Below are 26,726 nucleotides of genomic sequence, written 5' to 3' on the forward strand. Positions count from 1 at the left end.
ATTATTTTGCGATAGTTCGCCGTTAGCATGTGGATGTCTGTAGCTCACCGCCGCTGTTGTTTGTGAACAGGATGAGCAGCTCAGAGGAAGTCTCCTGGATATCCTGGTTCTGTGGACTCAGGGGGAATGAGTTCTTCTGTGAGGTTGGTTTCAGTCCAGTATTTTCTTATTGATTAAACTATTATTAATCATTACCATGTCTACTTTCTGTTGGACTCTTACTTCTTCCCCTCTACAGACCCTTAATCTCATTTGGCACACAATTTGGATCCAAAACAATCACATTGAAGCAAATAAAGAAATAAAAAGTGTTCACAGTTTATTATCTCATTGTACTCTGAAATTAAATAAATCCAGTTATGCTCTTGTGTAATGCTTTCACATCATTGCAGTTTTTGCTCATCCCCTTCTGCCGCAGGTTGACGAGGATTACATACAAGATAAGTTCAACCTGACGGGTCTGAATGAGCAGGTGCCTCACTATCGGCAGGCTCTGGACATGATTCTTGACCTGGAGCCAGGTGGGCTGTGACAGATTTACAGCTCTCATGTTAAACTGAAAGTAGCTTCATTTAATTTGTCGCTTGTTCTTACCAGATGAGGAGCTTGAAGATAATCCAAACCAGAGTGATTTGATAGAGCAGGCTGCAGAGATGCTCTATGGACTCATTCATGCTCGCTACATCCTCACTAACAGAGGCATCGCCCAAATGGTGAATTGCTGCAAAGTCTTGTCTAATTTTTGAACATTTTAAGACTTTATTATCAATTATAACTATTCCTTTTATTGTCTATAGCTTGAAAAATATCAACAAGGAGATTTTGGCTATTGCCCTCGAGTTTATTGTGAAAATCAGCCAATGCTTCCGATTGGTAAGTTGGATTTCGTAAAATCTTTATTTTTAATTCTACTAAACTTGATTCCAGTAAATCATTGTTCATCCGGTGGGTGCAGGTTTGTCAGACATCCCCGGAGAAGCGATGGTGAAGCTCTACTGTCCAAAATGCATGGACGTGTACACGCCCAAATCCTCCAGACACCACCACACAGACGGAGCCTATTTCGGTACCGGCTTCCCTCACATGTTGTTTATGGTGCATCCAGAGTATCGGCCAAAGCGTCCAGCCAACCAATTTGTGCCAAGGTCAGTACTGAGAGCAAGGTGTCAAAATTCATATCTACACTGTTCTCAAAGTCATAGAAATAATTAAAACTAAGGAATTATCTCACACAACTAGAAGAAAAAAGAACTTGGACATCCATGAGCATGAAGTGCAGAACTTTTTGAATCATAAATCATCAAAACCCAGAGTTTTCAATAACTTTTTGTTGTCTTTTAGGCTGTATGGTTTCAAAATTCACCCGATGGCTTATCAGCTTCAGCTTCAAGCTGCATCGAGTTTCAAGAGCCCGGTGAAGACGATTCGCTAAAGCCACACATGGACTCTACTGCCATTCAAGTCAAAGCAGTATATTCAATGTTTGATCAAAATAGCAGCACAGTTGTCAAATATTTTAAGTTTTTTTTTATTGAAATGTGACGCTACAGAGACGATGTTTGTGCATCATTTGACTCTTGGGAGACTCGTCAGAAATGACAGAACTTTAAGGCTAAAGGTTTGTTTATGTTGTGATGACCAGCCACAGCCTTAATGATGCTTTAAAATTAAAATTATTTTCCGCTTTTAATCTAAAGTGAGATAAATCACACAGATTGGATTGTAGAATGTTCTTTTTGTGCTTAAGTCTCGGTAATGTATAAAGGTGCCATGAAAAGCTGTAAATCCCATATAAGAAAGATTTCTTTCCTTTAGCTTAGATGAATTTATTTATTTGAAGATTATTTTTCCTGTTAAATCTGTATTTGTATCAAAATGATAGATTGTATTCTATGGAACAAGTGAATGATAAATAAATGTTTATTTCTTTGAAAACAAATGTGTTCTGCTGTGTGTGCTTTAAAGACAGTCCAACATCACGCTTTGTCATTCATGTTTTTATTTATTTTTTCATAAAAAGACAGGAGTTAGTCACAAAGCAACAATATTTTATTTCGCTAAAAACTATTTTCCCTTTTATGTGAAATTCTACATTTTCCTCCAGGAGAAGTTTGTGTTTTTATTACTGTAGTTACAATACCAATGGCTTTAGATTGGGTTAAAAATGAGGTTTCTAAAAATAAAGGGTCAAATCTAGAAAAAGGCTTTGGAGAAACACAAGTGAGGGGCGCCTAACTTCAAACTACGGAAGGCTTTACAAGCTCAGGTGATGCGACATTTTCAAATCAGCTGGCGACGTCACAGTACATCACAGTTATGTGAGACAATTACTACTTTACAAATAAATTAATGTATAAGCAGGACAAAACGAGCTCCAGTGACGAGGAGGGGGAGGAGCCACGAGTACTCGGGCAGCTGCCTTCATCCCATTCAGGTGTTGGACTTTAGTGACAAACTTTATTGACCTCACTTGACCAGACATAAATGCACATTTACAAGAGAGATGGATATACAAAACATAAACATTCCTCATACAATCGGTGTGGAGGTCTGTGGTTTTACAAATCATATCAAAACCTGAGATTAAACAGACCAGAACCTTATTGGAGCGGGGAATCGTGTGCTGAAGCTCAGCGAGGAAAGTTTGACCCACAAAGAGGACGACTGACTGTAAATGAGAGCTGAATCCTCAGAATGACCTGCGGTTTTGTTAGCAGATGGATATGAATAACTTAAAAACCTGAAATTTGTACAAATACTATAAAAAAGCACACTTCTAAAAAATAGAGAAATATCTCAAAATAGATCAATTTGAGTTTAGACTTTACAAGAATGCGTAGGCTTCTGGTTCATGGCTGGTTGGAAATGAGAGAAGGTTCAAGCTTCGTACCTGAGAGTGAACCAAGCCTTCAAAAGAAAGAAAACTGGCCAAATTTGAGCACAGAATATACGCCTTCACAGATCCATGAAAGGTATGTCACTTTATTTTTTTAAAAAAGCAAAAAAAAAAAAAGTCCTGAATTTAATAAACAAGCAAACAAAAATAGAGTATACTTGAATTTATTACTTTAAGCTGTTCTTAGCAGCACCAAGTACTGAAATGCTGCTAAGAATGACTCATCAAAAAAGCAGTATTGAAAAAAAAAAAAAAAAAAAAGCGTATCAAAAGGACTTTGCAAAATAAAATATTTTCAAACAAACAAGTTTAAAATCACTCATGGGAAAACGCGGTTGTTTTGTCATTTAAACCAGTTATCCAGATCAGCAAAGTGCAGCACTAAATACCTATGTTGGCTCAGCTGGGGGAAAAACAACAGAACAGAACGGTCTAAAGAGAGGAATCTAGTCAGTTTTCACTCATTCCAGGTGCAAACTTCTAAGATCTTTCGTCTGTGAATGAACAAAAGGGGTCTCTGTGGAGCACTGCAGTCAAACGGGGGGTTTTGAAGGTGGTGGTGGTCAGTCAAAGGGCGTGGTTACAAGGCTGAGGCGCCGCCACGTTTCTCCTGGAACAGATGACATGATTTAACTCAATATATGGTTTTTAATAAAGGACAGTTTTTTTATTGAGATACTTTTACTAAAAATAAATATAATTCAGAAGCAAAAAATTACAGTCATAAACCAAATTTTCACAGCCAGGTTAGGATAACTATGTTCAGAACTGACATAAAATTAAAACTCTTTGGAGCTAAATTGTTTCCCAAATCCTTTGATGAAATCCACAAAAAATATTTTGCAATATTATTTTTTAAGACATATAGATGGTATCAATTATGTTGGATGATGTGATTCGTTTTTGCACATAACACAAAATGTGTTTCCATTAACCAAGAAATTCCACAAAATGAAAACAACAATTTTGAAAAAAAACATTTATCACAAAAAAAAAGTTTTTAGTTTGGAGGAGGGGGTTTTGGGGAGTATCAAGATGACATATTTTGCAAAAGTGCAATGGAAACACTTACAAAAATTAAATAAGTAATGTGACCAATTACTACACCGGATACAATGCTTATAGGCGCCACTAGAGGTCTCACAGCATCTCACAGCTTACTAAAAGTCGAGCGTGTCATGTCTAATTGTTGGATCCACAACTCCTCTGTGAACCACCATTTCCCAGAACTGCTTTATCCATATCCGCTCCCACGTAGTTTGCTGCTCCATAGCCTGAACAAGACGCCAATGTCTCCTTTGATAGATGACGATGAGCGCTAGTGAAAAAAATGTTAATGTATCTGCTGCAGCCTAAACCAAGTAACATCCGCTGACATGTTTTTGAATGACTTATGCATAAGTTGGGTTATGTTTGTTCGGATAATTGTAATTAAGTTTAGAATTTTGCGAATCGAAAAACTGCTAATGTTAGCTTAGGATGGAAAAATATTGGCTTGATTGTTCAGGACAAAGCACCTTATTTACCCACTGTCTCTAATTTGATCCACAAACTTTTAATATGGCGTAACAATATTAAACAGAATTTTTTGTTTTTTAGATGTCCGTTCCAATACAGCAAATAATCATGTAAAAAATGTTGACTTGAAGTTTTGAAAATTGGCTAAACTTTTTCTCACCAAAAGGGTTTTTAAGATTCATGAAAGCAGCCATTTTGAAATGAGCAGGAAAGCCCCTCTACTCCCCCTAGTGGAATGATAATGAACTACAGGACAAAAACATGGACCAACTCATATTCAATGAGCTAATGAGATATGGGTTACAGAAATGTGAGTGTCAAAAACGATAAAAATGAATATAAAGTGGTTTGGTGCCATTTTGAATTAGAGAAAACGTTTTTTTACAGCGTGTACCTGATCTTGATCCGTTTCAGATTCAGCATTTAAGACAATTCTCTTCTCTACCCGAGTTTCTGTGGAGCTGCTTTTTACAACCTGAGTGAGGATCAAACAGGAAACACATGAGCGGGACGTGTGAAGAAGAGAATCCGAGAGACGAGGAGAGCGCAGCTAACCTTTGAGATCTTAGTGGTGGTGACCGCGCTTCCACAGGTCGACTCTGAAGAAATGGTCTTCGAAGTGGAAACTGTCGAGTCATCCCTGTCCTCGTCGTCGCCCGTCACCTGGGAAGCCAAGCGGAGGAAAAGTGAGTAATAATTGGTGAAAAAAGGATGCAGACTTGTCATCACGAAGAGCGGATCATTGCCTCGTGCTTCACCACACGTTTTTATCTTAGTGCGTGCTTGGCGTATCCTGCATGTACACCTGTATCTGCGGACAGGCTCCTGGCTGGAGCGCCCTACCTTTGTAGACTCATAGGTGAAGGTTTTGGTGGGCACAATAGGGACCTCTGTGGTGGAGATGTCACTGGGTAAGGAGGTGGAGGCAGCTGTGATGGTGACAGTCTGGGTCTGCACCAGAGGGGGCTGTGAACGGGAGCACAGCCCCATGAGCTGCTGGGTAGCTACTTCACAGTAGTAAAATCCCATGCATTCCCCTTCCACCATCTACTTCACCAAAGTAGGTTTATTTGAATCAAGGCAATCATAGTTAATGTTGCTCCCACCACCAACCGTTATGAGAAGCTAGGAAAAGTGATTTGTAGGGTGTTAACATTGAGTCAACGGAAGCGTGCTGCTTTTAGAGCGATCCATCACCAGAGTCAAGAACTTCAGAGCACCACTGAGGAATGCTTCTGCAGCCTGTGCCATCATTCACAGAGCAGCTGTGATTTGCATGCTTTGTCGTCGTGCTGCGAAGTAAGAGTGTAGCAGCCAAAAGTCAGGCAGAAAGAGAGCCAGCCCCGATGGCGTCAGGAGACTACCTGAAAGCAGCGCACGACCTGCGGACCATCACTCCAGAAAAGGGAAGCGGAGGAGGATCCGACTATCCCCTCAGAGCGCTCTGACTGTCCGGGCTCGTCCTCCTCCTGGATCAAATCTAAAGCTTTACAGGAGGAGTCAAAGGGAGGACCCAGATGTGCTGCTTCCACTTCTACCAGCGGCACCAAGAGCGTCTCATAGACTACGACCTCCTCCTGATTCAGGGACTCTTCCTCAAGAGGACAGTCGAAGGCGTCAGCACCGTCAGGCTGACTGTGGTGGCTCACAGTGGGACTGGACGGGTCTGAAACTCCCAAATTACCAGCGGCTTCCTCGAGAGCAGCCTTTGAATCTGAACCTTTGCACAGTGGACTAATGCACTCAGTCTAAAAAAAGACAAACACAGTCACCGTGTGATCATCTGGAACGACAACATTTTCATCACGGTTTGCATGCAAAAACATCACAAATTAAACAAACATGGTCATTATCAAAATGATAGATTTATATACAAACAAGCATTGGTTCATAATTTCGATATCCTTTATTGTTGGAGATTGTTATTACGCATTTTAGGTCAATTTACATGTAAATTTTCCATTGTATGTGCTTTTTTCTGGTAAAGACAATAACTTTTAATACTGAAGGTACGATCATATACTGATCTTTAATAAAAGTAGTTCCAGTGACCTTTTAGTTATGTTTGTGTCGTTTAAAGCCAAAAATTTTAAAGAGTCATTTTCTAGGACATAGTGGAGCGGTAGAAAATCCTTAGAAATTTGCCTCCGAGAGTGTATTCACACTGGAAAGGGATTTGTTCTGGACCGGGTCCGCTTAATTTGTTCCGGATCGAGTTTTAAACCTTGCATTTGGTCTGTATTTAGACTTAGTTTTAACAGAGATTTCTCTTCCAGACCAAAACTTGTAAACAAAACCACCTGACTAAAGATCTCTTCAGTCATTGGCCAGCAGTTAAGGGGGCGTGTCAAAACAAAAAGAAAAACATAAAGGGTGCTGTGGTTGGCCTGGATGGCTCACTTATTCAAACTTTTCATTTCGCTGATCAACTATGAATGTCTGTATGAAGGTCCGACATTTGTTTTTGCTGCTGCTTTGATACAGTGAAAGCATTCTGCAAGGCAGGAGACACTAAAGCTACAAGGTATGCTAATAAGTGTTAACGACTTTTAGACTGTCAAGAAAACAGTGAGAAGCAATGTGGATGACGTTTTAAGTTGATTTAATGAGCCTGCATTTTAATGAGCTGCTGCTGCATCACTGCTCCACATTGGTCATCTAATAATGGTCAATGGTGGCTGTTTTGGTTCAGTTATTTTGACGACATTGAGCAATAAAATAAAAAAGAAATAAATAAAGAAATACTCATAAAACACAATTTTCATCAGAGCGCGTCTTTAAAACTTCAGAGTTTTGTACATTTCTGAGATACAGATCTTATCCAACCGGTGTTTATTAAATTTTTCCACCAATTCCTCATTTTATAGTTAAAAATGAATTTGATTTGCTGGAAAGGAGCCTCTGAAACTTTAAAAATGTGTCACACAGCCCACTTAAATTTCTCATGACTGTATATTCAAAGAACCACATCCACAAGAGTTATGAGAACTACTATCTCTAGATATTGATATTATTGCAAATCTTTACTTTAAATTCCATAAAAATACATAAAAATGCAGAAATAAGCAACAATAATAATAATAAAAAAATAATAATAATAAACTGTGAAGTAAACAAACGTCAAATCACTAACAATACAATGCAACAGCTCTGTCTAACATGACTTTATTCATGTGGTTTTATTACAATAGAGTGCTTTTATCTTTGGGATTCTGAAATGTGAATCACTGAAGTTTACAGATTAGCTCAAAGTTCAATTCATGACAGAAAAATGTGAGTTAAAGATATTTTATCATAATAATTATTCATACAAAGCTTCATTCGTGACAGCAATGCACTAATTGTGTTCAGAAACACTTGAGAAGAATAAAAACGCATGTCGTAAATGGAATGGCTTTTACTCTTTGGTCTAAGTTGATTGTCGTTACAGTCATGCAACACGGAATCTCTTGCAACTGTTGAACACAAACTGCCAGATCACTGTAGTAGAAAGGAGCTGCCTCTTTAAAACAGGAACGGTTATATTGCTGATTAAGAAAGTTCACAACTTCTGGACAATATAAATGCACCTCAGCAGGGCTATAAAAACAGGCTTAAAGTGACACAGTCCAAAGGTTTGTGGTTTTTCTGAGAACAAATTCATCTTTTTTAAAGTCCATTGCAGAAAAATATACAGCAGAGATCAGGTGATGAGTTATTTCCAGTTATGAATCTTTGAGGAGAAGTCTGTAAGTGGCTGAGAGAGCAGGAAGATGGTGCAGCACCAGCAGCGGAAAGACGGAACCAAAGTCTTGTTCAACAGAAACTTGGAAAGCAACAACAACACCAAAAGCTGCGTTTGGAGTGGAGCAGAGGATGGGGATGACGATGCTGGAGAGATGTTGCAGAGGAGGCAAAAGAAGGACAGGAGGAGAAGAAGAAAGAAAAGCTAAGAGGCTGATGGGTAGATGCGATCTCCGTGGGTCACATTCACACCTGAGAGGGGGGGTTTCCGCAGGGTTGAGACAGCCCCTCAGCTGCGTTTGGAGTAGAAGTCTAGCAGGGGGCCGCGCGGGAGGCGGATGACAAACTGAGAGGGGGGAGGAGGAGGAAGGGAGGAAGAGAAATGAGAGGAAGGAATTCTGAAAAATCCTCTAGTGTCTAATATTAGTGCTCAACTTGCTAAAATAAAAAAACACTAACAATACAACAGACGAATTGTGAAGAAACAGAAGTTTTCAACCAAAAATCTTTCTTTCCTCATCCAGAACATGGGAGTCGTTACTACACATGCATTCTAACATGCTTTATTTTGACTTCCTTGTCCAACTATTTACATTTTTTATTTTAGGAAAAGACAGAATGTCATCCACACTTGCTCCTTCTTTTTAAAGATGTGAAGTTTAGGAGTTATGAGGTTTTGAAATCAGATCTTAGAAAAATGGCTGAAAATTAGGACTTCAAATATGTTCTTTAGAACAACTATCCTGATAAGGTCTGAGTGCAAATGTATTCATTTTTTTTAAAGATACAACCTCTTTGCTTAATGTGTAGCTTTTAGAAAGTGACTGAAAAAGTATGACTGATGTTAAAGACCCACTCTGATCATATTTTGATCCATTTTAAGAGTTTCTAATAAAGCTGCCACGATTAGTCGATTAGTCACGACTATGTCACCTGTTAAAATAGTTAACGATTAATTTGGTATTCGATTAGTCATTTCTTTTTTTTTTTTTAGTTTTTTTTTATCTCAAAACGACGCTGCACGCTTAATATCTAAATGTTTTCTGTGCATTCCTGCAACCTCTACCCCATCGGAGTGAATTTGTTTCTGCTGAAGGGAACATCTGCTCTCAAAAGAGATCAAGTCTTTCTGCGAGACATATAAAAATGCTAACTTTCCTCGCTACAAACGAGAGCATCGTCCAGTTTGGAATTATATAGTCAGTGTAGTGAAGTTGAGCATAGCTGTGAGCGCTCAGGAGTACAAAATACACTTTTGATATATTTGAGTCAATGAGACCAAAGAAGCTGCATGCTTCATTAAAGGTTCAATAAACTATTGTCCAAATTGTCTTTATTTGAAGTTGGCATATAGTTTAAATACTTCTAGTTTAAAGCTGATAATGGTTAAGATTCGTGTTTTACATCCAGTCTGCGCATGTTCTGATTAGTCGACTAACCAAAAAAGAATTAATGGACGATTAGTCGACTATTAAAATAATGGTTTGTCGCAGCCCAAATTCCCAGTTGTCTTTATATTATAATTATGCTATTTTTAGCCAAATTAAATAAAAATGTGTAGTTTTCTAGGACAAAGCGCCAGTAGTTCATTAGAAATTGACCTCTAAGTTGTGGGCAAAACCGTTGGCGCAGAGCAACTCCGCCCCCCCTTCCCCTCTCAGTTACTGAAAAATCTGTTTAAGCGGAGAAGGAAGGAAACTAGCGTGTTTTCTACATCATAGATATGCTCTTTTTCAAATGGGATCCTTTTGTCTGCTCCTCATTCCCAAGAATTTAACCAAAGAAATACTCAGAAATGTAATTTTGAGCTTAATTATTTTAAATATGTCCTCCATCATGAGAAAAATGCCACAAGAACATGTTGAAAACATCAAAACATAATCTTCACCGGAGTGGGTCTTTAAGACCTTCTGATGCAAATGTGATTGAAGTGTTGTCTCTTTGGGTGCAAAAAGGAAAAACCTGAAGAAAGCAGCAGCCAAACACAAAGTGAAGCAGCGTGAAAAAGAGCTGAACAAAAAGGAAAGAGAGAAGAGATGAAAAGATGCAAACCTCCATGACAGTAGTCATGCAGGCAGTGTTCACCATCTGCTCCTTAAACCATGCAACAAACTTTTTTTAGCAGCAGCATTCAGGATAAATGTCACTCAGACTTTCAGAGGTCCGGATAACCCGTCTGAAAGATGACTCAGCATCTTTCCTATCAGTGACCAAACAAAGCAGATCCAGATTCCATGAGTCCCAGCTGCATTCTGCATACACATGCATGTACTGCATACCGCATGCCACGCTGCATGCATACACAACCCTCAGAGGCAGCTGAATGAGGCTGACTTACTGCAGCTTAATGCAAGAGACACAAACAAAAAATACACTTTGGTGCAAAACTCTCAAAACCATTTTTAGAACGTTTTTGCACACAGAGCTCTGATTTTAGCAAAATCCCTACACGATGATTAAATAACTAAAGTGTTTCTCTTCTTATCTTAAAATGTTGCAGTGTTTTGGTGATAGACCTACCCCGTCTGCGCTGGGCAGAGGCTGGCCGTTGATGCCCACGGTGCGGAAGGGAGAGTGCGTGGACAGGCGCTTGTCCCATTCGCTCGGCCTGGACTCTGGAACGGCCTCCATGAAGTTCCTCTTCAGCTCGCTGATGCTGGCGTGATGCTGGAGCAGGTCCTCCTGAGGCTTTTCAAACTCCTTCATGGAGAAAAGTCCGAGGGGAGGGGAGGAGGGGGAAGGACCGGGCAAATTTGCATATAATAAGCGATAAAATAAAATAAAAAATGTAAAAAATAAACAAGGGGAGGAGGATGGAGGATGTAATGGGAAGAGGAGGAGAGATAAAAAATGATTTAGAAAGCAGAAATAGTCTGTTTGTGTGTTTATTTACTGCAGTATAATAAAAAAGCAGAAGCAGGTTGAATTTATGATTCTTATGGAACATAAGGGGCTGTCGATGTCCATGCTTGTTTCTTGATAGATCATCAACGACTCCTTTTCAGACTGCCGGATGATGGCAGCAAACCGACTGAGGAGTGGTTGCTGTGATTTATCAAAGCTGAAAATTATCTGCACCAGTAGAAATCAGACATTACACAGCACAGCACACAGCGTTAAGTATTGCTTTCACTGCGCTCCGCTTGCAGCCAAACATCTCAAGAGTGTTTGCTGCAAAACCAAAGAGGAGATGAAAGCAGACAGTGGAGCTGGTGTTCTTTTTCCTTTTTTGCAAATCCTGTTCATTTTTAAACAAATTAACTGACAGCAGCAGAAGCATTTTGGGGGAAAACATTTTGAACTTTGCTGATTTATATGAATTAACTCATAAAAAGGCTCAGGAATATGCTAAAAACAATAAAGCTGATGTTAAAAGGTAACAATTTTGCAGTATTAAAAAATGCTTAATTCATTATTAAAGTTTTTACTTCACCAGCCAAAGTTCAATTTGCATTATTGTAGCAAAATGTGAAACTAAAAATTAGATTAAAAATTAATAATATGTAGTTAAAGCAGTGAAATGTAAGATAAAAACAAAGCTGCTCAACAGGCTAAATCAGAACCTCAAAAAAGTTGTTGTAATTGTGATCAGTAGTGACCAAGTGAACAAGTTTGGTTGCAGTAGAATCCTGATTATAGCCCAGTTCGTTTCACTGAAGCAAACCCCTGAATCAAACAGATCAGGCTGAATGTGCCACACACGGTGAGTCCTCACAAATGCAGAGAGTGTGAATCGTGCCGCATGCAAGCGTGAGATCCAAACAGCCAAAGCTAAAGAGCAAGAAAAGACAGGCTGGAGAGCGACACCTCCAACAAAAAAACAAAAACAAAAAACAGATACAAACCTCCAGCATTAAAAGGCTATGTCTGATATAAATTGAGTCACCCTCAATTTTCTTAGCTCTTTTCTGTGAAGAATGAAGGAAAACAAAAACAAACAAAAAAAGTGTGGGTTTGGTTTTAGTCCTGACAGAATAAACCTCAAACATGCACACTATGGAGTTCAGCGACATGTTAATACGACAGTTCATGCAAATATCTGGGTGTAGAGTGACTGCAGGGCTCAAAGCTGTGCTACAACAGCAAAACACAGAATGAAGAGAGCCTGCTTAAGATTTCTATGTTTAGAAGACGACAGAAGGGTGAAATAAAATAGTGACAAACGCACTAAAATACACCAGTTAGGCTACAGTCATGCATGTGTGTGCATTCCAAGTGTTTACAATGGCAAGCAGCGGAAAGTAATGACAGAATGAAAACGTTCTGAATAAACCCAACTGAGTTTCTAGCGTTCTACAAAGGGCCGGATACTCACTTATACTATCATTTAAGGTATTTTCTATCTTTATGGATATAATGTATGAGTATAGAATCGCCTTTAGGTCTCGTTTTAGACCTGTACTGTATGAAAGCACATGAGAGGAGGCGGAGCTGCACCGTCAGAGGTGGAGGTGGGCAGGAACAGCAAAAACCACACGTTCAACGCAGAGACTCTGACCTTTCGCATCTGCACGCCCTCTGTGAGAGTCCTCTCAGATTCATGCTAAATATGTGGCAGAGGAATATGCGTTAGCATCCTTCTCTGAAGGATGACATGCAGGAGAGGCCTGTGTCTGACACTAACCTGAACGTCCCCATTGATGGTTGACATCAGTGAAGAGTCTACTTCCCTCTGCTCCACAGACAGAGAGACAGTTCACACTTAGACACCTCTGATCTCTATGCCGTTTTCAATTGTTGGCCCTTTTCTGAGAAACTAGCAAGTTTGATTTTACCTTGCATGTTTCCAACTGTGTAATGAGTGTTCATAGAAGCATCACAAGACATAAAGGACATACCTTAACCTCTGCTTCAACTTCTATTTTTGAGGGCTCGGCAGCTTCAACGGTGACCTCCAGCTTCCTTTCTTCCTGACGGCCGGCCTTGATGGGAGTGGACGTCTGCGGCTGGTCGAGGAGCGCCATGGGGATCCCTGCTTCAGCCAAAGCGGCCTGGGAGAAGACGGGAGCGCTGACAGGACGCGCTCCTCTCTGTGTGCTCACAGCTAGACAAAATCCAGAAAGGAGAGGAATCAATAAAAGGACGTAGGTGTTGTGGCGAATCAGGATGCCATGAGACGTCAAAGCAGGTGGAAAGCATGACTATAAAAACAGAGCATACTTACCGTACTTAGGTTAGCTGTAAATCAGAAAAAATGCCAACGCTGCAAAAGCATACTTTACCTTTTTTCTTTCAAAGAGTCTTGAAAAAAGGAAAATGCAAGTTAGGCAAGAAGCAGAAGTTTTCTTTTTTGTGTTTGAATCCACTTGTGAATGAAGCAGGAGGCACTAACAAAAAGTAAGGCAACATCTCAAGTGCGTTGTGGATGAAAGCGTTGTTTCTTCAAAATGCAAACATGCTTGCTGTCACAGCTGCTTTGGTTTGTTTTTTGGTAAAATATATTAAGCCATTCAAGAACACTCAGAAAAAAAATGGTAGCGTGTCTTTTTCATGTTAGTAAATACTTTATGAAGCACTGGAAACCAAGTGTGAGTAGGACCAAACACTTTAGAAAAGAATACCTTTGAGATCAACATCTAGCAGAGTGAACCAATCATCAATGACATGTGCAGGAGGGTGCCTCTCCTCCAGGATCCGCCTCTCAAACTGTGGCTTCAACACAGAAACACTGACTCTTGTTGGGGCTGCTGGAACTTTAACCTTTGCGGGGATCTGTGTGCGCTCAGGGGCAGCGACTAACACAAATACACAACCAAGTTTTATGGTGGAAAAAGCTCAGTTTAGCAGAACAGCGACGGTCTTTAGACAATACCTGATGCTCTAGGCGCCACATCCAGAAGAACAAACCAATCATCCTCCAGCTCTTGCTGCTCAACTGCTGGACGCAGCAGCGTGGGCTCCTTCTGTTGCCATCTTTTCTCTATGATGGTTACTGTCTGCTGCACTTTCTGCTCTGTGGCCCTAAACTCTTTAACTTGCCCCAAATAAATGTGCTCATGCAAAGCAGCTGACAAAGAATGAGCACATGGCAAAAGAAAGACAAAAGTTAGAAACAAACTCCAGATAATTCTCATAATTACTGATGGCATGATTCAGATCCTTCTGTAGGAATTATATATATATATATATATATATATATATATATATATATATATATAAAGTTATTTTAGTCTCAACAGAACACCTAATCACAACGGCAGAATACCTGATTCTTTCTCTGTAATTTCCAGCAGTATAAACCAGTCATCATCCACTTTTCTTAACTGTGGCTGGTTAACCAGAGTCACAGGTGCTCTCACGTCTTCCATCACAAATGTTGGTTTTGGCTTAGTGGGCGGGGCTACTGTGACAACAGGTTGGATAGTGGTGTCTGATGCAAAAATATAAAGAACTCAAATCAATCTGGTGCTAACGTTTCAGTGCTTGCAGATTCCTGAGCGGTACCTCCTGTTCCGACAGCGGGCGCTTCTCGGGGAGCGTGGAACAGAACAAACCAATCGTCTTCTCCTCCAGTCTCCGGCAGCTGTGGCATCTGGCTCTGTCTAATTTCAGCAACACTTGTCCTGTCTTGCCTGCTCTCCACACTAATTACTGTTCTCTTGTATGTTCTAGTCTCTCGGGTCACCTCGAGCTCTAATGTCTCCTTGATTTCCGGAATCATTTTTCTGGGAGTTTCTGCCGAGCAAAGCATGAAAGAAGTTGAGTGACTGAAGGAAGTCCTCCAAGTATGTATCTGAGGTCCAAATGCACTTTTATACCTGTTGGCGTTGTAAGTGCCTTTTTAGGATCAACATCAAACAGAATAAACCAGTCATCATCTCTGTCTGCCACAGGCTGTGGTTTGATCTGGACAGTGTCAGTCGAATACTTCAACTCTGCGTGTTCTGCTTTGGTCGAAACGTCTGCATAGATTTTAGGCACCAATGGCAAAGAAACTGGAACAGAAGAATTCACACTTAAAGAAAAACCTGGTTCCTAATGTGGTTATGTCAATACGGTGGCAGGTGGATGATAGATGTACCTGGTGCCACATAAGACTCAACTTTGGGAACAACCTCCAGCAGGAGAAACCAGTCATCATCTCTCTCCCTCAACGGCTTTTCATCTTCTTTCTGCTTCAAATTCTCTTCAGTTACAATCTCCCTCCTGGACTTCACTGTCACAGCTTCAGCAACAGCAAAAATTTGTACTTTTTTAGAAACCTGAGCGCGCTCCTCTTCAGGAGAAACTAGGAACAAACAGAGGGATAAATCCCTGTGAGCTAGTAGGGCAAACAAGCAAACAAAAAAAAACAGCCTGAGAGGATGACTAGAAGGAAATCTGGAGTACCTGGAGGGACAAATGATGGTTCTCTCAGGGGAAGAGCCAGCAACACAAACCAATCATCTTCAACGCTTGGCATCTGCTGTATTTCTGTAACCTTTCCCACAAACTCCATCATCTCTTCCCTCTGCTTAGGAGCTGGTTCTTCGATTACAGGGACTCTTTTCACTGGAGTTACTTTAGTAACTATGAAAAAAAAATCAGTAATACCATAAAGTAAACTAAGTACACTACGGTAAAAAAAAAAAATAATAATTTTAAGATTTTAGCCTATACCTGGTGGTTCATACGTTGTTTGTTTGGGAGTAGAAACCAGCAAAACAAACCAGTCGTCCTCTCTTCCTCTCACTGATGGTTCTGAGATTCCTTTGAAAACTCTTGATGGCTCTTCTTGCATCAACTGGCTTTCTTCAACAACAGCTCTTACCTCCTCTGCAGCTCCAACCACAGAAACAAAGACTTTCTCCTCTATCTGCACTCTTTCTTTCAATGGAACTAACAAGTTGGGAAAAGGAAACATTAAAAGCTGGCAGGAGCACAGAGGATGTTTGCCGGAAGTGTTGAAGTTATACCTGGTGGAGTAGGAGGTGTTCCTCTGGGAGTAACCTCCAGCAACATGAACCAGTCATCCTCCCCGCCTAAAACGGGCGGGCCATGCAGGATTTGCTCATGCATTTGCCTCTCCGTCACTCTAACCTCAGCTGTCATTTCAGTCTTTGAGCTGATGTAGTCGCGTCCATCCAAGATAGCTCCATCAGCTGGTCATTGTAATGAAAATACAAGTACTTGAGCGCAGAGGAAAGCACACACTTCCATGACGCTTAATGTATGAGCGCAAAGCATGGCGTGGTATTTGTAAAAAAAAAAAAAAAAATGATAACTATAGAGCAGATAGAAGAAGCATCATATATGGAGAAAGATCCTTGCTGGTCAATGTGTTAATGCTGCTGCTGGTCTTAAATCTTAAATCTGACCATTTTTAAGCCTAAAACCTTAGTCACATAGTGTGGGCTTTTGTGATGCGTAGAGGGTCGTTGAGTGGAGCCACCGCATGTTAACGTCTTTAGGGGAGTGTAGGTGTGTCTCGAGGTTTGGGACGTTGTTGAAAATGGAACGTTTGATTATGTGTGGTACACTCGTGCCTGTACACTTCAGATTTCCAAAATTTACATAAATCTTTGATTGCAAACAGATCTTTATTTTCATTCTATAATTCAAGACTTTTTTTCTGCAAATGTTTGAACTTTGAGAGTTAAAAAAAGGTGAGAAAAATGTTCAAGTCTGTCTGAGAAAAGTGTATAAAGTGTGTAATGATGGGTTTTACAGCTTTAAAAAATCTGATTCCCAGTGACAGAAATCAGTGGTGAACTATATCTCTCCTGACTATCTGACCTATCGACTGCACCACAAAGAGGATCTTTTAACAGACCTGGGAACCTTTCTTAACATATATTGGACTGGATATTGCTTAAATTATTAAAATTGTATTTTTGTTTTAGTTAGAAATGTATATCTTGCTTGGAACTGATCCTTTTTATTTTTATTTTTCCTGTATTATTTGAAATTCATCTTTGTATACAACTGGTATGGATTTTTTTTTTTTTTTGCTTTTAGATGTGTCAAAAAAATCTACAAATTTAGATTTTAAGAGAAACATCTGTATCCTACTGTGCTAATTATTTTTAGAACATACCTCCTGCAATAAAAGTGGCAACACTGTAGTCGTATGCAGGTGCGAGTACTGAATCGTACTGACCTCACCTGAATGCCGTACGCGTGGTGTGTGTGCTCATTGCTCACACAAACTATGATCAGTCTAATTTCTAACAGTCATGTCCAACACACTTACATCTCACCTACTTCATTCTTACCTGTTAAGTGTTTGCTACAACCTGTCGCTCGCATTATGTCCACAGAAAAAATGTGCATGAACATTTTCCCTCCACAGGCTCACTGAGCGGTCTACGATCTTGTTATTTCATGCGGGCCATACAAATTTGCCCATTTTTTTGCCCGCGGACAGCCCATATCCACCCATAAGGGCAGTTGTGACTAAGGATTTACTGATTTTAGAGTATGATGGAGATTAGTGAAGCTCCAAAGCTGTTAACTCACACAAAATACTGTACCTGACGGTTTGATAACTGGCCGGTAGAAAAGCAGAAACCAATCGTCCTGATCTCTAATCTGAGTTGGAGTCCTCTCTGTGACTCCCCCCTGAATCCCCTCCTCCTGTTTTTCCAACTTCACTTCAGCCTGACCTCTCCCTCTGATAAGAGTCACCTTCTTGGTCTTACGTTCCACCACCTGATACCCTTCTAGAGAAGCTGTTCCACCCACTTCACTCACTTCTTCTTGCCATTCTTGCTCCATCTTTCGTAGCTTCTCCCTCAAACTCTCATCTAGCTGACCCTCCTGTGGCTCCTCCTTTTCCCTCTCCTCCTCCTCCTCATCAGACAGCAAATCTTTCAGAAACACCTGCTTTATTTGTTCCTCTAGTTCATCCTCCTCCTCTGTCTCCACCGTCCTCACATATTTTGTCACCACCACCTTTGTTTCACTTCTAAATTGCTGTTCCCGCTCCCAATTTCCTTCTTCTTCAATCAACTTTTTGACCTCCTCCTTCCCCAGCTCTTCTTCTATCACTGTCTGAAGTCTCTCTGCCATCTCATCCACCTCCTGCAGCCTTTCCTCCAGGTCTCTCACTTCCCTGAGTCTGTCTTTCAACACTTCATCCTCTTGTAAATTATCTACTAAGGTCACTTTTTTTTGCAGCCTTTTGATGACTTTCTTAGTGGTCACTTCCTGTTCGCCAACAGACACACCCTGCTTTTCTTCTTGGAGCTGGAAAATGTCTACAGAGGAGACTGAAGGGAGAACAAAGGAAAATGATATGTGGAAAAATGAAAAGCTTTTGCAGCTGAAGTCAAACTGGGCGCTGTTCCTTTTTTTTGTAGAAACGCAGACACTCACATGGAGAAACATCAACCCCCCTGGGAGAAGGTGAGCGGACTGCTCGGTCAAAGTACAAGAACCAGTCGTCCTGCTGTTTCTGTGCTGGTTGCAACAGTTGGTCCAGAGAGGAGCTCATAGCCAGGCTGACCTTAGCTGCTTAGATCAGAGCGAGAAATGATGTACCTTTATGTGTTTGATGTATGATTGAACCAGCAAAAGCATAAAAAAACTGTCTTTGTATCAAACTCATTCTGAGTAAAAGCAGAAAAACAGAGGGTCTGCAAGTATCAGCGGTGCAGATACCTGGCTCCTCCCTAAAATAAAGAGGTGCAGCCGTGAAAAGAGTTGGAGGATGATACAGAAGGGTAGACCAGTCATCTTGGTTTCTCAGCTCATCAGGCCTCTGATGACTGATTTCCTGCATCATGGTTCGAGAGGCTTTTTCTGCAGGCCCCTCCTCCCATTCGGCTGCAAAGATAGAACGAGGTGATGGTTCGTTGACATGACGGTTAGGTGCTTCAAAGCATTTCTGAAGCCTTATGAGATATAAAGCATTTGCAGCAGATGATGGGCAGTCCTCCAGGACAAAGTTAGAGTAAAACAAAATAGACGATGCCACTGAAGCAAAGGATAGGTGAGTCGGATTAGGAAGAGGTTAGATTGCATGTGTTTCAAGCAAAATAAAAATAATACTTTATAAAGCAATAAAAAGCCCAAGCATGTTTAAATGTGAGAGGAATCCTTGATTTGTTCCTCAAGTCTGAAGCGCCAAAAACCGGCTCCGAGTCATCACAGAGGAAGGACAAATCCGTGTCATGACCAACACGCCACCTTCCAGGCATATCAAGCATGAAGAAAACGATGCATCTTCAAAGACAGGCGTGTAAAAGCAAACGAGTAGGAATGGATGAGTAAGTTAGAAGACATGATGACTGATGAGCGCAAGCATTACAAATATGCCAAAAGGCATTCAGCGTGGCTCCACACACTTCTTGGTACCTGAGGAAGTCGTAGAGGACTGGGGCTTATCAGAGCCAATCACCAATGACCAATCATCAATCTCACATCTGGACGATGCTGTGAGTTTTAGCAGAAACTGGAGAGTCTCCTCTCCAGCTGCGGAAAAGTCAGAAATAAGTAACCGAAACAGATTTTCTCTGGAGGAAAAAATCTAACTTAAACATATACTTGGTCATACCTCCATCGAGATTACGCGAGAGCCTCTTGCTTGCAGAGCGCGTGAATCGAGGAGCAGGACGGTCAATCATGGAGCTCGCCTGGCGTGTCTGCGCCTGAGTTCGGCCGCTGTATCGGAACTTGGACCCCAAGACAAGGAAGCGACGGGACGAAGGAGGCTCTACTGATGAAACCCTGCAAACGATGGAGAACTTTACTTTCACGTGTCTGCTAATATCATTATATTAACTTTAAAAAGTCTGAGTCAACATAAAAAACAATGGAACTCCAGATGTCTTCAATTTATGTAACACGTTTACAGGTTTATCTGTTTAAGCAGGTCAAAAGATTGAGCTTGGATGGTTTGACCACAAGCAATTGGCTTTTCACCTACAAATCCAATTTGAGTCTTAAGCAACAGTGACCAATTAGCTTGCAGGAAGAAAAAAAATAGCGTAAGATCGACTTCAGTTGCCGAGCAGGAAAGTTTCATCAAGGAAAGGACAGTGCGTTACCTGAAGAAGGTGTGGTGTTCAACACAGACTTTCCACAACTTCTTTGAGGCCTTGTAGTTTGGCAGTTTGAAGCCGATGGTGCTCTCATACTGCTCTTGCTAAAAAAAAAACGGGAAAGAAAAAACAGTTAGCCAAATTAAGTGAAGTAAGTCTGGCATTTAATAGAAACTAATCGAATTAGTTCATTCGACAAGTAAAAAAAACATAAAAAGTTAATTGATGCATAATGTCAGTAAATTCCACATGTACTGCACATCGTACGAGTATGAAGAAAGCAGCAAGATGTAAAATGAAAACTGAAATTTTGGGTGTTCACCTCTGACGGCCTGATTTTGATAAAGAAGCTGCTTCGTTTGTAAGATATCTTGAGGACTTTGGGCCAAGGGAAGCGGTTGATCCTCAGCTTGTCCTTGTAAACCATCAGGCCGCCGGAGCACACCCCCAGCGTGATGTCAACACCATCAAGATCCTGCATTAAAATGAATAAATAAATTAGCTCATCTTATTTGCTGTTCCGACAAGCCCCTGATCTAATTTACGCCATCTCACCCCATCATTAAGTCATTTTTAATTTCAGTTTACAATGTGAGACTCATGTGTTTCCTTAACACCTTTAAGTGTAAATGACAGAGAAACTCTCATTTGCAGCTCCTCAAAGGAGCCTCAGTTGTTATTTAGATGTATGTCAATATTTTCGTACTTCAAAAAGCTTAAATATTAAGATTAATTCTAGACAAATAACATATTTCTGCACTTCTGACATTGACCACTAGGAGGCACAATTTCTCAACTGATAGTACATTGTAGTTTGGGTTTTTCTAATACAGCACAATAACACTTATGTAATTAAAAATTGATGCAATATATTGACAAGCATTTTAAAAATGCTTACATTTATAGGGATTCTTGGGAAATATGGTGCATAGGAAGTTACTTGTAACACCTTAAATGAATAAAATAAAACCGGTCTACTAAAAAATTTATATTAAAATGTCACCTTGGCTTGATGCAGGTCAACTCCATACATAGCAAGTTTCTTGGCATTTTCCAGGAACAGCATATCTGCCTGTGCTGGACTCATTGACCTGTGGACACAGACAACAAGGACTTTATTTCATCTGTAATTTGATTTTTAAAGAAAAAGATTTTTGGTTTGACAAAATGAAGTGGCCTTTAAATAACCTGTATGTGCGGTGCAGCTCCATCACTTTGTCCTCCAGCTCTTTGCTCTGTCCAGGGGCCAGACTTAAGTCTTTCAGGTAATCTGTGCCGTGAAGCTCTGGATCATATTCTCCCAGCTCTGACTGGGCGGTGTAGGAGCCCAGCAGGGACAGCGTGACAAAGGAACAGGGAAGAACACCTCGCAAAATGTCTTTTCTCAGCTGGAGACACAGAAAGTACCTGAGACATGGGAGGAAAAGAAATGAGTCAGGCTCAAAAAACATTTTAAAAAATGGAATCTGGCTTTACTGACATTTTTACTCACAAAATGTGATATTTTAGATGAATAATTAACTTTTAACATTAGGAGCTTACCTAGTAAGGTCTTCAGTGAGCTGGGCAGGATCAGCAGGATAGAACTTCACGCTGAATGTGAACTCATAAACGGCTCCCGGCACTTGTTTCCTGATTTCTTTGGTGGGTTCCAACCATGTCTGCAGAATAAAGGAGGAAAAAAACACTTGTTAGAAGTTTCTTATCTGTTTCTTTTCCTGTTTTTGTCCTGATAGGAGCCAGCTTACCTTGCTGGTTGGAGTTTCCCAATGAGCAAGGCCAAAGTAATCCTTCTCCAGGAGGTTGACGTGGTCACACACCTTTGTGAAAAGCTCCTGGGCTTTAGCATGTTTCTAAATGGGAAGGACACGTACATTACAACAGAACTCTAAAAAAAAAAAAACCACCAGAGCTAACTGCATGCACTCAAAAGAGCAAATCTTACATCAAGTTCACACTCAAACTGAGCATCATCCAGTAAAGTGACTTTGCACTGCATGGTTTTCAGACGTTTGGCGCCTTTAGGCTCCTCTGCCTTCTTCTCCGTCTTCTTTTCCGTCTTCTTTTCCTTCACAGGCTTCTCCTTTTTCGTCACCTCGGTTGCTTTTTCCTCTCCTTTGATTGCTTCCCCCTGTTCTGCTGGTTCTTCCTCCTTCTGCACCGTGTCGTCACTTTTCACCTCTTCCACCACTTCAGGTTCTTTCTTTATCTCAGATTCTGCCTTCTGTTCTTCTGGAGCAGGCTGAAGGCAGTAACACGGAACAGAAGGACTGTCAAACACTGATGAAATGTAATAGATATACATAAATGTGTAGGAATTATTGCTAAAAATACAAGCTTTCTCAAGCAAGGGATCAATAAGTGAAAACTGGTTGTAAAACCGTTTAGTTTATCTATTACATCTTGCTAAGAAACCTAAATCTGCAAGGAGAATATGTTATGTCAGAGGAGGTTGGAGATACCATAAAAAATAGGGTCTGTGTTGATTTAAATAAGGGACAAGAATTAAATGTTACACATCATGGATACAGAGGCGAGAGTTCTCTGAAAGACAGTATTTTCACTGACAGTAACCAAGGTTTGACATGTTAGCGTCACTCTGGTAGAGCTAAACTCTGTTCTCGAGTGGAAGGAAGCATCAGATCAACATTGTATTGAATCTGTGTTTAGTATTTGTTAAAAAAATAAGTGGAAGTTGTGTTTTAATTGACAAAATGACCTGGTTTCCTTGCATAACTCATTAAGGTTTTTAGTGTATAGTGTTCCCTCATTATACCTTTAGGGGCCTTGCTGTTAAATAAATAAATGTTTGATCATTTTTTATGAAGGTTGAGAAAAGTGAGAAACTTTTAAAGTCAGACTCCGAGCCTCTTTTGTAAAAGTGTTCCCAGTGGTATTTTTTTTTTTTTGTGATTATGATGTTTTTAGACTATTTTTTAACTGTCATTTTCTAGGACATAGTTTCTGCTGAGCGGTAGGAGTTCATTAGAAATGTGCCTCTGAGTTGTGGGCAAGACTATATTTCAAACTGTATTTTTTTATCTGCTTCTGATTTATCACAATTTGAATAAAGAAATTTTAAGATTAATTTTCTTTATACATGGCCTCCATTGTCAGAAAAATGCCACAAGAACATGCTAAAAACACTAAAAAAGCACAATTTTCAGAGTGGGTCTTTAATGTCTGTCTAAAAAAAGTGTTTAAAGTGTGTAGTGAGGGGTTTCACAGCCTTAAAACATCTGTAGTAATTGCTAAAAAAATAAATAAAGCTGACTACTCTGCAGATTTTGACTATTGAAGGTTATTTTTAGAAGGTAACACCTGCAATAAACGAAGGACTGCTGTACTTTCCTTTTTGAGGCTTTAAAGTCTTTTGGCTCACATTTGACAGATATGGATGTAATTTCTTTTTTCTTTTTGTTTCCTTCTAGCAAAAGTCGACAGCACAAAGTGTTAGAAAACTAAACGACGTGACTGTTACCTGAGTCTCAGTGCTGCTCACTGACTGCTGATCCATCGTCTGTTCTGCATCCTGTTCCGGCTCTGTTTTAAGTTCGGGTTCCGGAGCAGCAATCGGTGCTTTCACCTGTTCCTCAGCCTTGCTTTTCACCTCTTTCTCCTCCTTTTTTCCTTTGCTCTTGCCCTTCTCCTTTTTCTCCTCTTTTTCCTCCTCTTTCTGCAGCTTTTCTTCTGTCTTTTCGATTATTTCTTTGTCTTTCTTCTTATCCTCTTCCTTCACCTCATGGGGTTTTTCCTCCTCTTTCTTCTTTCCTTTTTCTTCTTTTACCTTCTCTTCTTGTGGTTTTTCCTCCTCTTTCTTCTTAGTCTTCTCTTCTTTTGGTTTTTCCTCTTCTTTCTTCTTGGCCTTTTCTTCCTTCACCTTCTCCTCCTTCTTTTTAGCCTTTTCTCCTTCTTTCTTTTTTGCTTTTTCCGCTTCTCGAGCTCTCTCCTCTTCCTTCCTTTTGACCTTCTCCTCTTCTCTCTTCTTAGCCCTCTCCTCTTCCTCTGCTTTCCTTCTTGCTTTCTCTTCTTCCTTCTTCTTTAGTTTGTCCTCTTTTTCCTTTTTCTTAGCGACTCTCTTGTCAACTTTTTCCTCCTCTTTCTTTCTGGTTTCTATGTTCTTTTCTTGCACCTCTGCAGTATCCTTTTCTTTTTCTTCCTCTTTTATCTCTGGTTTTGCATCCTCTTTTTCAGCAGTTTGCTTTGCCTTCTCCTCTTTTGTCTCGTCTTTCTTTTCTGTCTTGTCCTCAGCCTTTTTTGACTGATCCTCCTTCACTATTTCCTCGACCTTTTGCTCTACCTTCTTTTTTGCTTCTTTCTTTTTCTTTTTACTGCCTTTCTTCTCTACCTTTTCTTCAACTTTTTCCTCTTTCTGTTTGAGCTTCTCTTCCTCCTTCTTAACTTCCTTGACCTCGGTTTTCTCTTCAGAAGTTTTGACCTCCTTGCCTTCGCTCTTCACTTCTTCCACCTTCTCCTCCCCTCCAGAGCTGTCAGCCTTTTCCTCTTTCTCCGCTTTTTCGTCCTTAGCCTTCTCTGGCTCGAAGCCCTCACCGTCCTGCGAGCACTGCGAGCGGCGTTTCAGGAAAGAGGAGAAGAGGCGGGAAAGGCCCTTGCCAGCCGAGGTCCGAGTGCGAGGCTTCAGCTGCTCCTCCTCAGGAGAAGTAGCTGCATCTGCAGGCCCAGGCTCAGCTACCTGCTCCTGGGCCTTCTTGCTGGACTCTCCCTCCTTCTCAGATGCGGTGGCTCCTTGATTCTGCTTCTCCGGTTCCGATTCTGGTTCAGGCGTGGCACCGCTTGCCTTCTGCTTGCCCTCAGTGTCGGCCTCGCTCACTGCACTTGCCTCTGTTGTCATTGTAGCCACTGGGAAGGAGAACAGAAAGGAGTCAGGGATGAGTTCACTGTGGATGCTACAGAATCCTCTAAAACTGTATATGTACCAGGAAATATGAAACTTCTGTTTGTTGACAGAAGCAGCCAACTAACAAACACAACCGGCGCCAATGAAGTCGGCTTCCGTAACAACTGTCTCTATAGTCGTACAATACATCTCACTGTATGTTGTACTATTTGTGTTTATAATGAATACCACACTAGAAAAGCTCTCTTAACTTTTGCTAAATTAACTAAAATAAAGGGATCATTAAACATGGGGTTTGCTTGAGAAGAACAACAACAACAAAAAAAACACTCCTTGAGATTTAACACATGGAGGAATGACATACCCTCTGAGTAGATAAACAGTAATCTACTGAAATTAGTAATACACTAACAGAAGACCCGTAGCACATATTTGAGGTGATGTTGAACTTTACATAATCACATGGCTTCTGCAGTGGATAATCCGTCTGTGGAAAGATGGCATTTAGATGATACTTTCTGTGCGAGTCAGCAAAACATAAAGCTTGCATTTGATGGTAAATATTATGTACTATAACATTTATACCGGTAGTCACACATAAAGAACCTGACTAAAAATAGGACAAAAATAACCTACTAAAGTACATTTTAATAGGGATGCAACGATTCACTTTCCCCATGATTTGGTTCAACCCTCAACTTTTAGGAAACAGTTTTATGAAGCAAGTAACAATAAAGAAAAATGCTGCAGTTGGCTCATATTAAGCCTGGTGTAATCTAATAAAATGATCAATAATAAATCCTCCTTACAATTAGCACATTATTTGACACTTTCAAAGTAAACATACTGGTATGCACAACAATTATCTTTCCTCAAGATTCAGTTCAATGGTGTAACATACAGCTCAGTTTTAAACTGAAAACTAAAAAACTATATAAGCATTCATATAACTTATTTTCATGCATTTCACGCAAATCTTTATATGAAAAACGTCTAAAAAATATCTCAAATTTATCATTAACCTTTACTTGGTGCATACTTTTACTGGAATACCAGACTTCCCCTGTGAAACATGAAGCTAACTGCCACCCACAGATAATAATCTAGCTCAATAACAGGACTCTCAGGCACACAAACATTATTTCAACACACAATAGCCTTCCTTGTTGAAGAGAGGATCTACATCGAGTTTTGAAGGCCTGTCACAGGCTCATTAGACTGCACGCACACAAAGGAGGCATTCTGCTCCAGATCTGCCTATTAGCACCGCCTGGGTCATCCGCCCATGCTGCTGGCTCTCCACGCTGCACATGTCCATCCTAAGTGGGCGGGTCTGCTGTCTCTATTCTCCGTCCAAAGTAATAATGAAACTAAGAAATCTATTAAATTGCCATTTTTTCATTATATTTTGGTTGTTACCATTTTTAAATTACACTTTCCAGCTAATAAGTGAAGTAATATGCACAAACATGAAAGTAACTTTCCAATAAAGTATGTTTTTTTGGGGGGGTGGAGTCCAAAAACGTTGGTAATCTGTGAATTATTATGAAGATGATGAGAACCTCAGCCAAAATGTGATAAATGCCAAAAAAATGTGGCAAAGCACACATTTTAGAAGGTAACAAACACAAGTAATATAATGCATAAGTCATGCATCTTCTTACACCACAGGTATGAATAAATTAGGACTAAGCAATTTTATTGATAACTTTGTTATTTGAGATTATTTCTTTTTTGTGAAAATCTGAATTTTATTTTCCCAGCACAG

General features: G+C 40.3%; 3 protein-coding genes across 21 annotated transcripts in view; 1 reads left to right on the forward strand and 2 right to left on the reverse strand.

Moving 5' to 3' along the window:
- LOC112143884 (casein kinase II subunit beta) overlaps positions 1-1,935 on the forward strand; it is a 2,705-nt gene extending 770 nt beyond the window's left edge. Inside the window, exons 2-7 of one of the 3 annotated variants that reach the window (XM_024268115.2) lie at positions 71-143; positions 419-521; positions 598-713; positions 798-873; positions 956-1,145; positions 1,342-1,786. In XM_024268115.2, coding sequence (XP_024123883.1) covers positions 72-143; positions 419-521; positions 598-713; positions 798-873; positions 956-1,145; positions 1,342-1,432 — 648 coding nt within the window. In that variant the 5' untranslated portion in view covers position 71 and the 3' untranslated portion in view covers positions 1,433-1,786. Of the gene's footprint in view, positions 1-70; positions 144-418; positions 522-597; positions 714-797; positions 874-955; positions 1,146-1,341 lie in introns of all 3 variants that reach the window. The other 2 variants (XM_024268116.2, XM_036216008.1) reach the window with 2 other exon arrangements.
- Positions 1,936-2,417: 482 nt separating this feature from the next.
- LOC112143831 (titin) lies at positions 2,418-23,995 on the reverse strand. Of its 17 annotated transcripts, none has more exons than XM_036215994.1 (32): positions 23,582-23,995; positions 22,046-22,342; positions 21,849-21,953; positions 21,643-21,761; positions 21,289-21,507; positions 21,104-21,191; positions 20,423-20,575; positions 20,107-20,204; positions 19,614-19,786; positions 19,415-19,531; positions 18,719-18,883; positions 18,434-18,568; positions 17,590-18,327; positions 16,033-16,218; positions 15,737-15,955; positions 15,467-15,646; positions 15,159-15,365; positions 14,896-15,072; positions 14,582-14,815; positions 14,343-14,507; positions 13,950-14,144; positions 13,699-13,872; positions 12,976-13,181; positions 12,762-12,812; positions 12,636-12,680; positions 11,983-12,045; positions 10,658-10,837; positions 5,779-6,162; positions 5,258-5,380; positions 4,970-5,077; positions 4,809-4,889; positions 2,418-3,506 (listed from the first exon to the last, which is right to left on the reverse strand). In XM_036215994.1, exons 1-32 carry the CDS (start codon positions 23,615-23,617, stop codon positions 3,477-3,479), a joined length of 5,451 nt encoding a protein of 1,816 aa, XP_036071887.1. In that variant the 5' UTR covers positions 23,618-23,995; the 3' UTR covers positions 2,418-3,476. The 17 variants fall into 17 exon arrangements, with proteins under 17 accessions (XP_036071887.1, XP_024123809.2, XP_036071886.1 ...); XM_024268041.2 differs by having other exon boundaries at positions 14,582-14,812; positions 18,434-18,571; XM_036215993.1 differs by having other exon boundaries at positions 12,762-12,809; positions 18,434-18,571.
- The window catches only part of LOC118599815 (stress response protein NST1-like), an 8,262-nt gene continuing 5,218 nt past the window's right edge, over positions 23,683-26,726 (reverse strand). Inside the window, exons 2-3 of the mRNA XM_036215902.1 lie at positions 24,084-24,960; positions 23,683-23,686 (exon numbers count right to left, since the gene is read on the reverse strand). Coding sequence (XP_036071795.1) covers positions 23,683-23,686; positions 24,084-24,952 — 873 coding nt within the window. The 5' untranslated portion in view covers positions 24,953-24,960. The remainder of the gene's footprint in view (positions 23,687-24,083; positions 24,961-26,726) is intronic.

Source organism: Oryzias melastigma, linkage group LG16, assembly GCF_002922805.2.
Source record: "Oryzias melastigma strain HK-1 linkage group LG16, ASM292280v2, whole genome shotgun sequence".
NCBI classification, from domain to species: Eukaryota; Metazoa; Chordata; class Actinopteri; order Beloniformes; family Adrianichthyidae; genus Oryzias; species Oryzias melastigma.

Excerpts from the sequence above, each read along its gene's own strand:
- LOC112143831 (XM_036215992.1), bottom strand. The coding sequence starts at position 23,617 with ATGGATCAGCAGTCAGTGAGCAGCACTGAGACTCAG. Across the intron at positions 20,576-21,103 it reads TTGACCTGCATCAAGCCAAG|GATCTTGATGGTGTTGACAT; the intron begins GTGACATTTTAA and ends ATTTTAATGCAG. Across the intron at positions 12,813-12,975 it reads AAGTTGAAGCAGAGGTTAAG|CAGAGGGAAGTAGACTCTTC; the intron begins GTATGTCCTTTA and ends CTGTCTGTGGAG.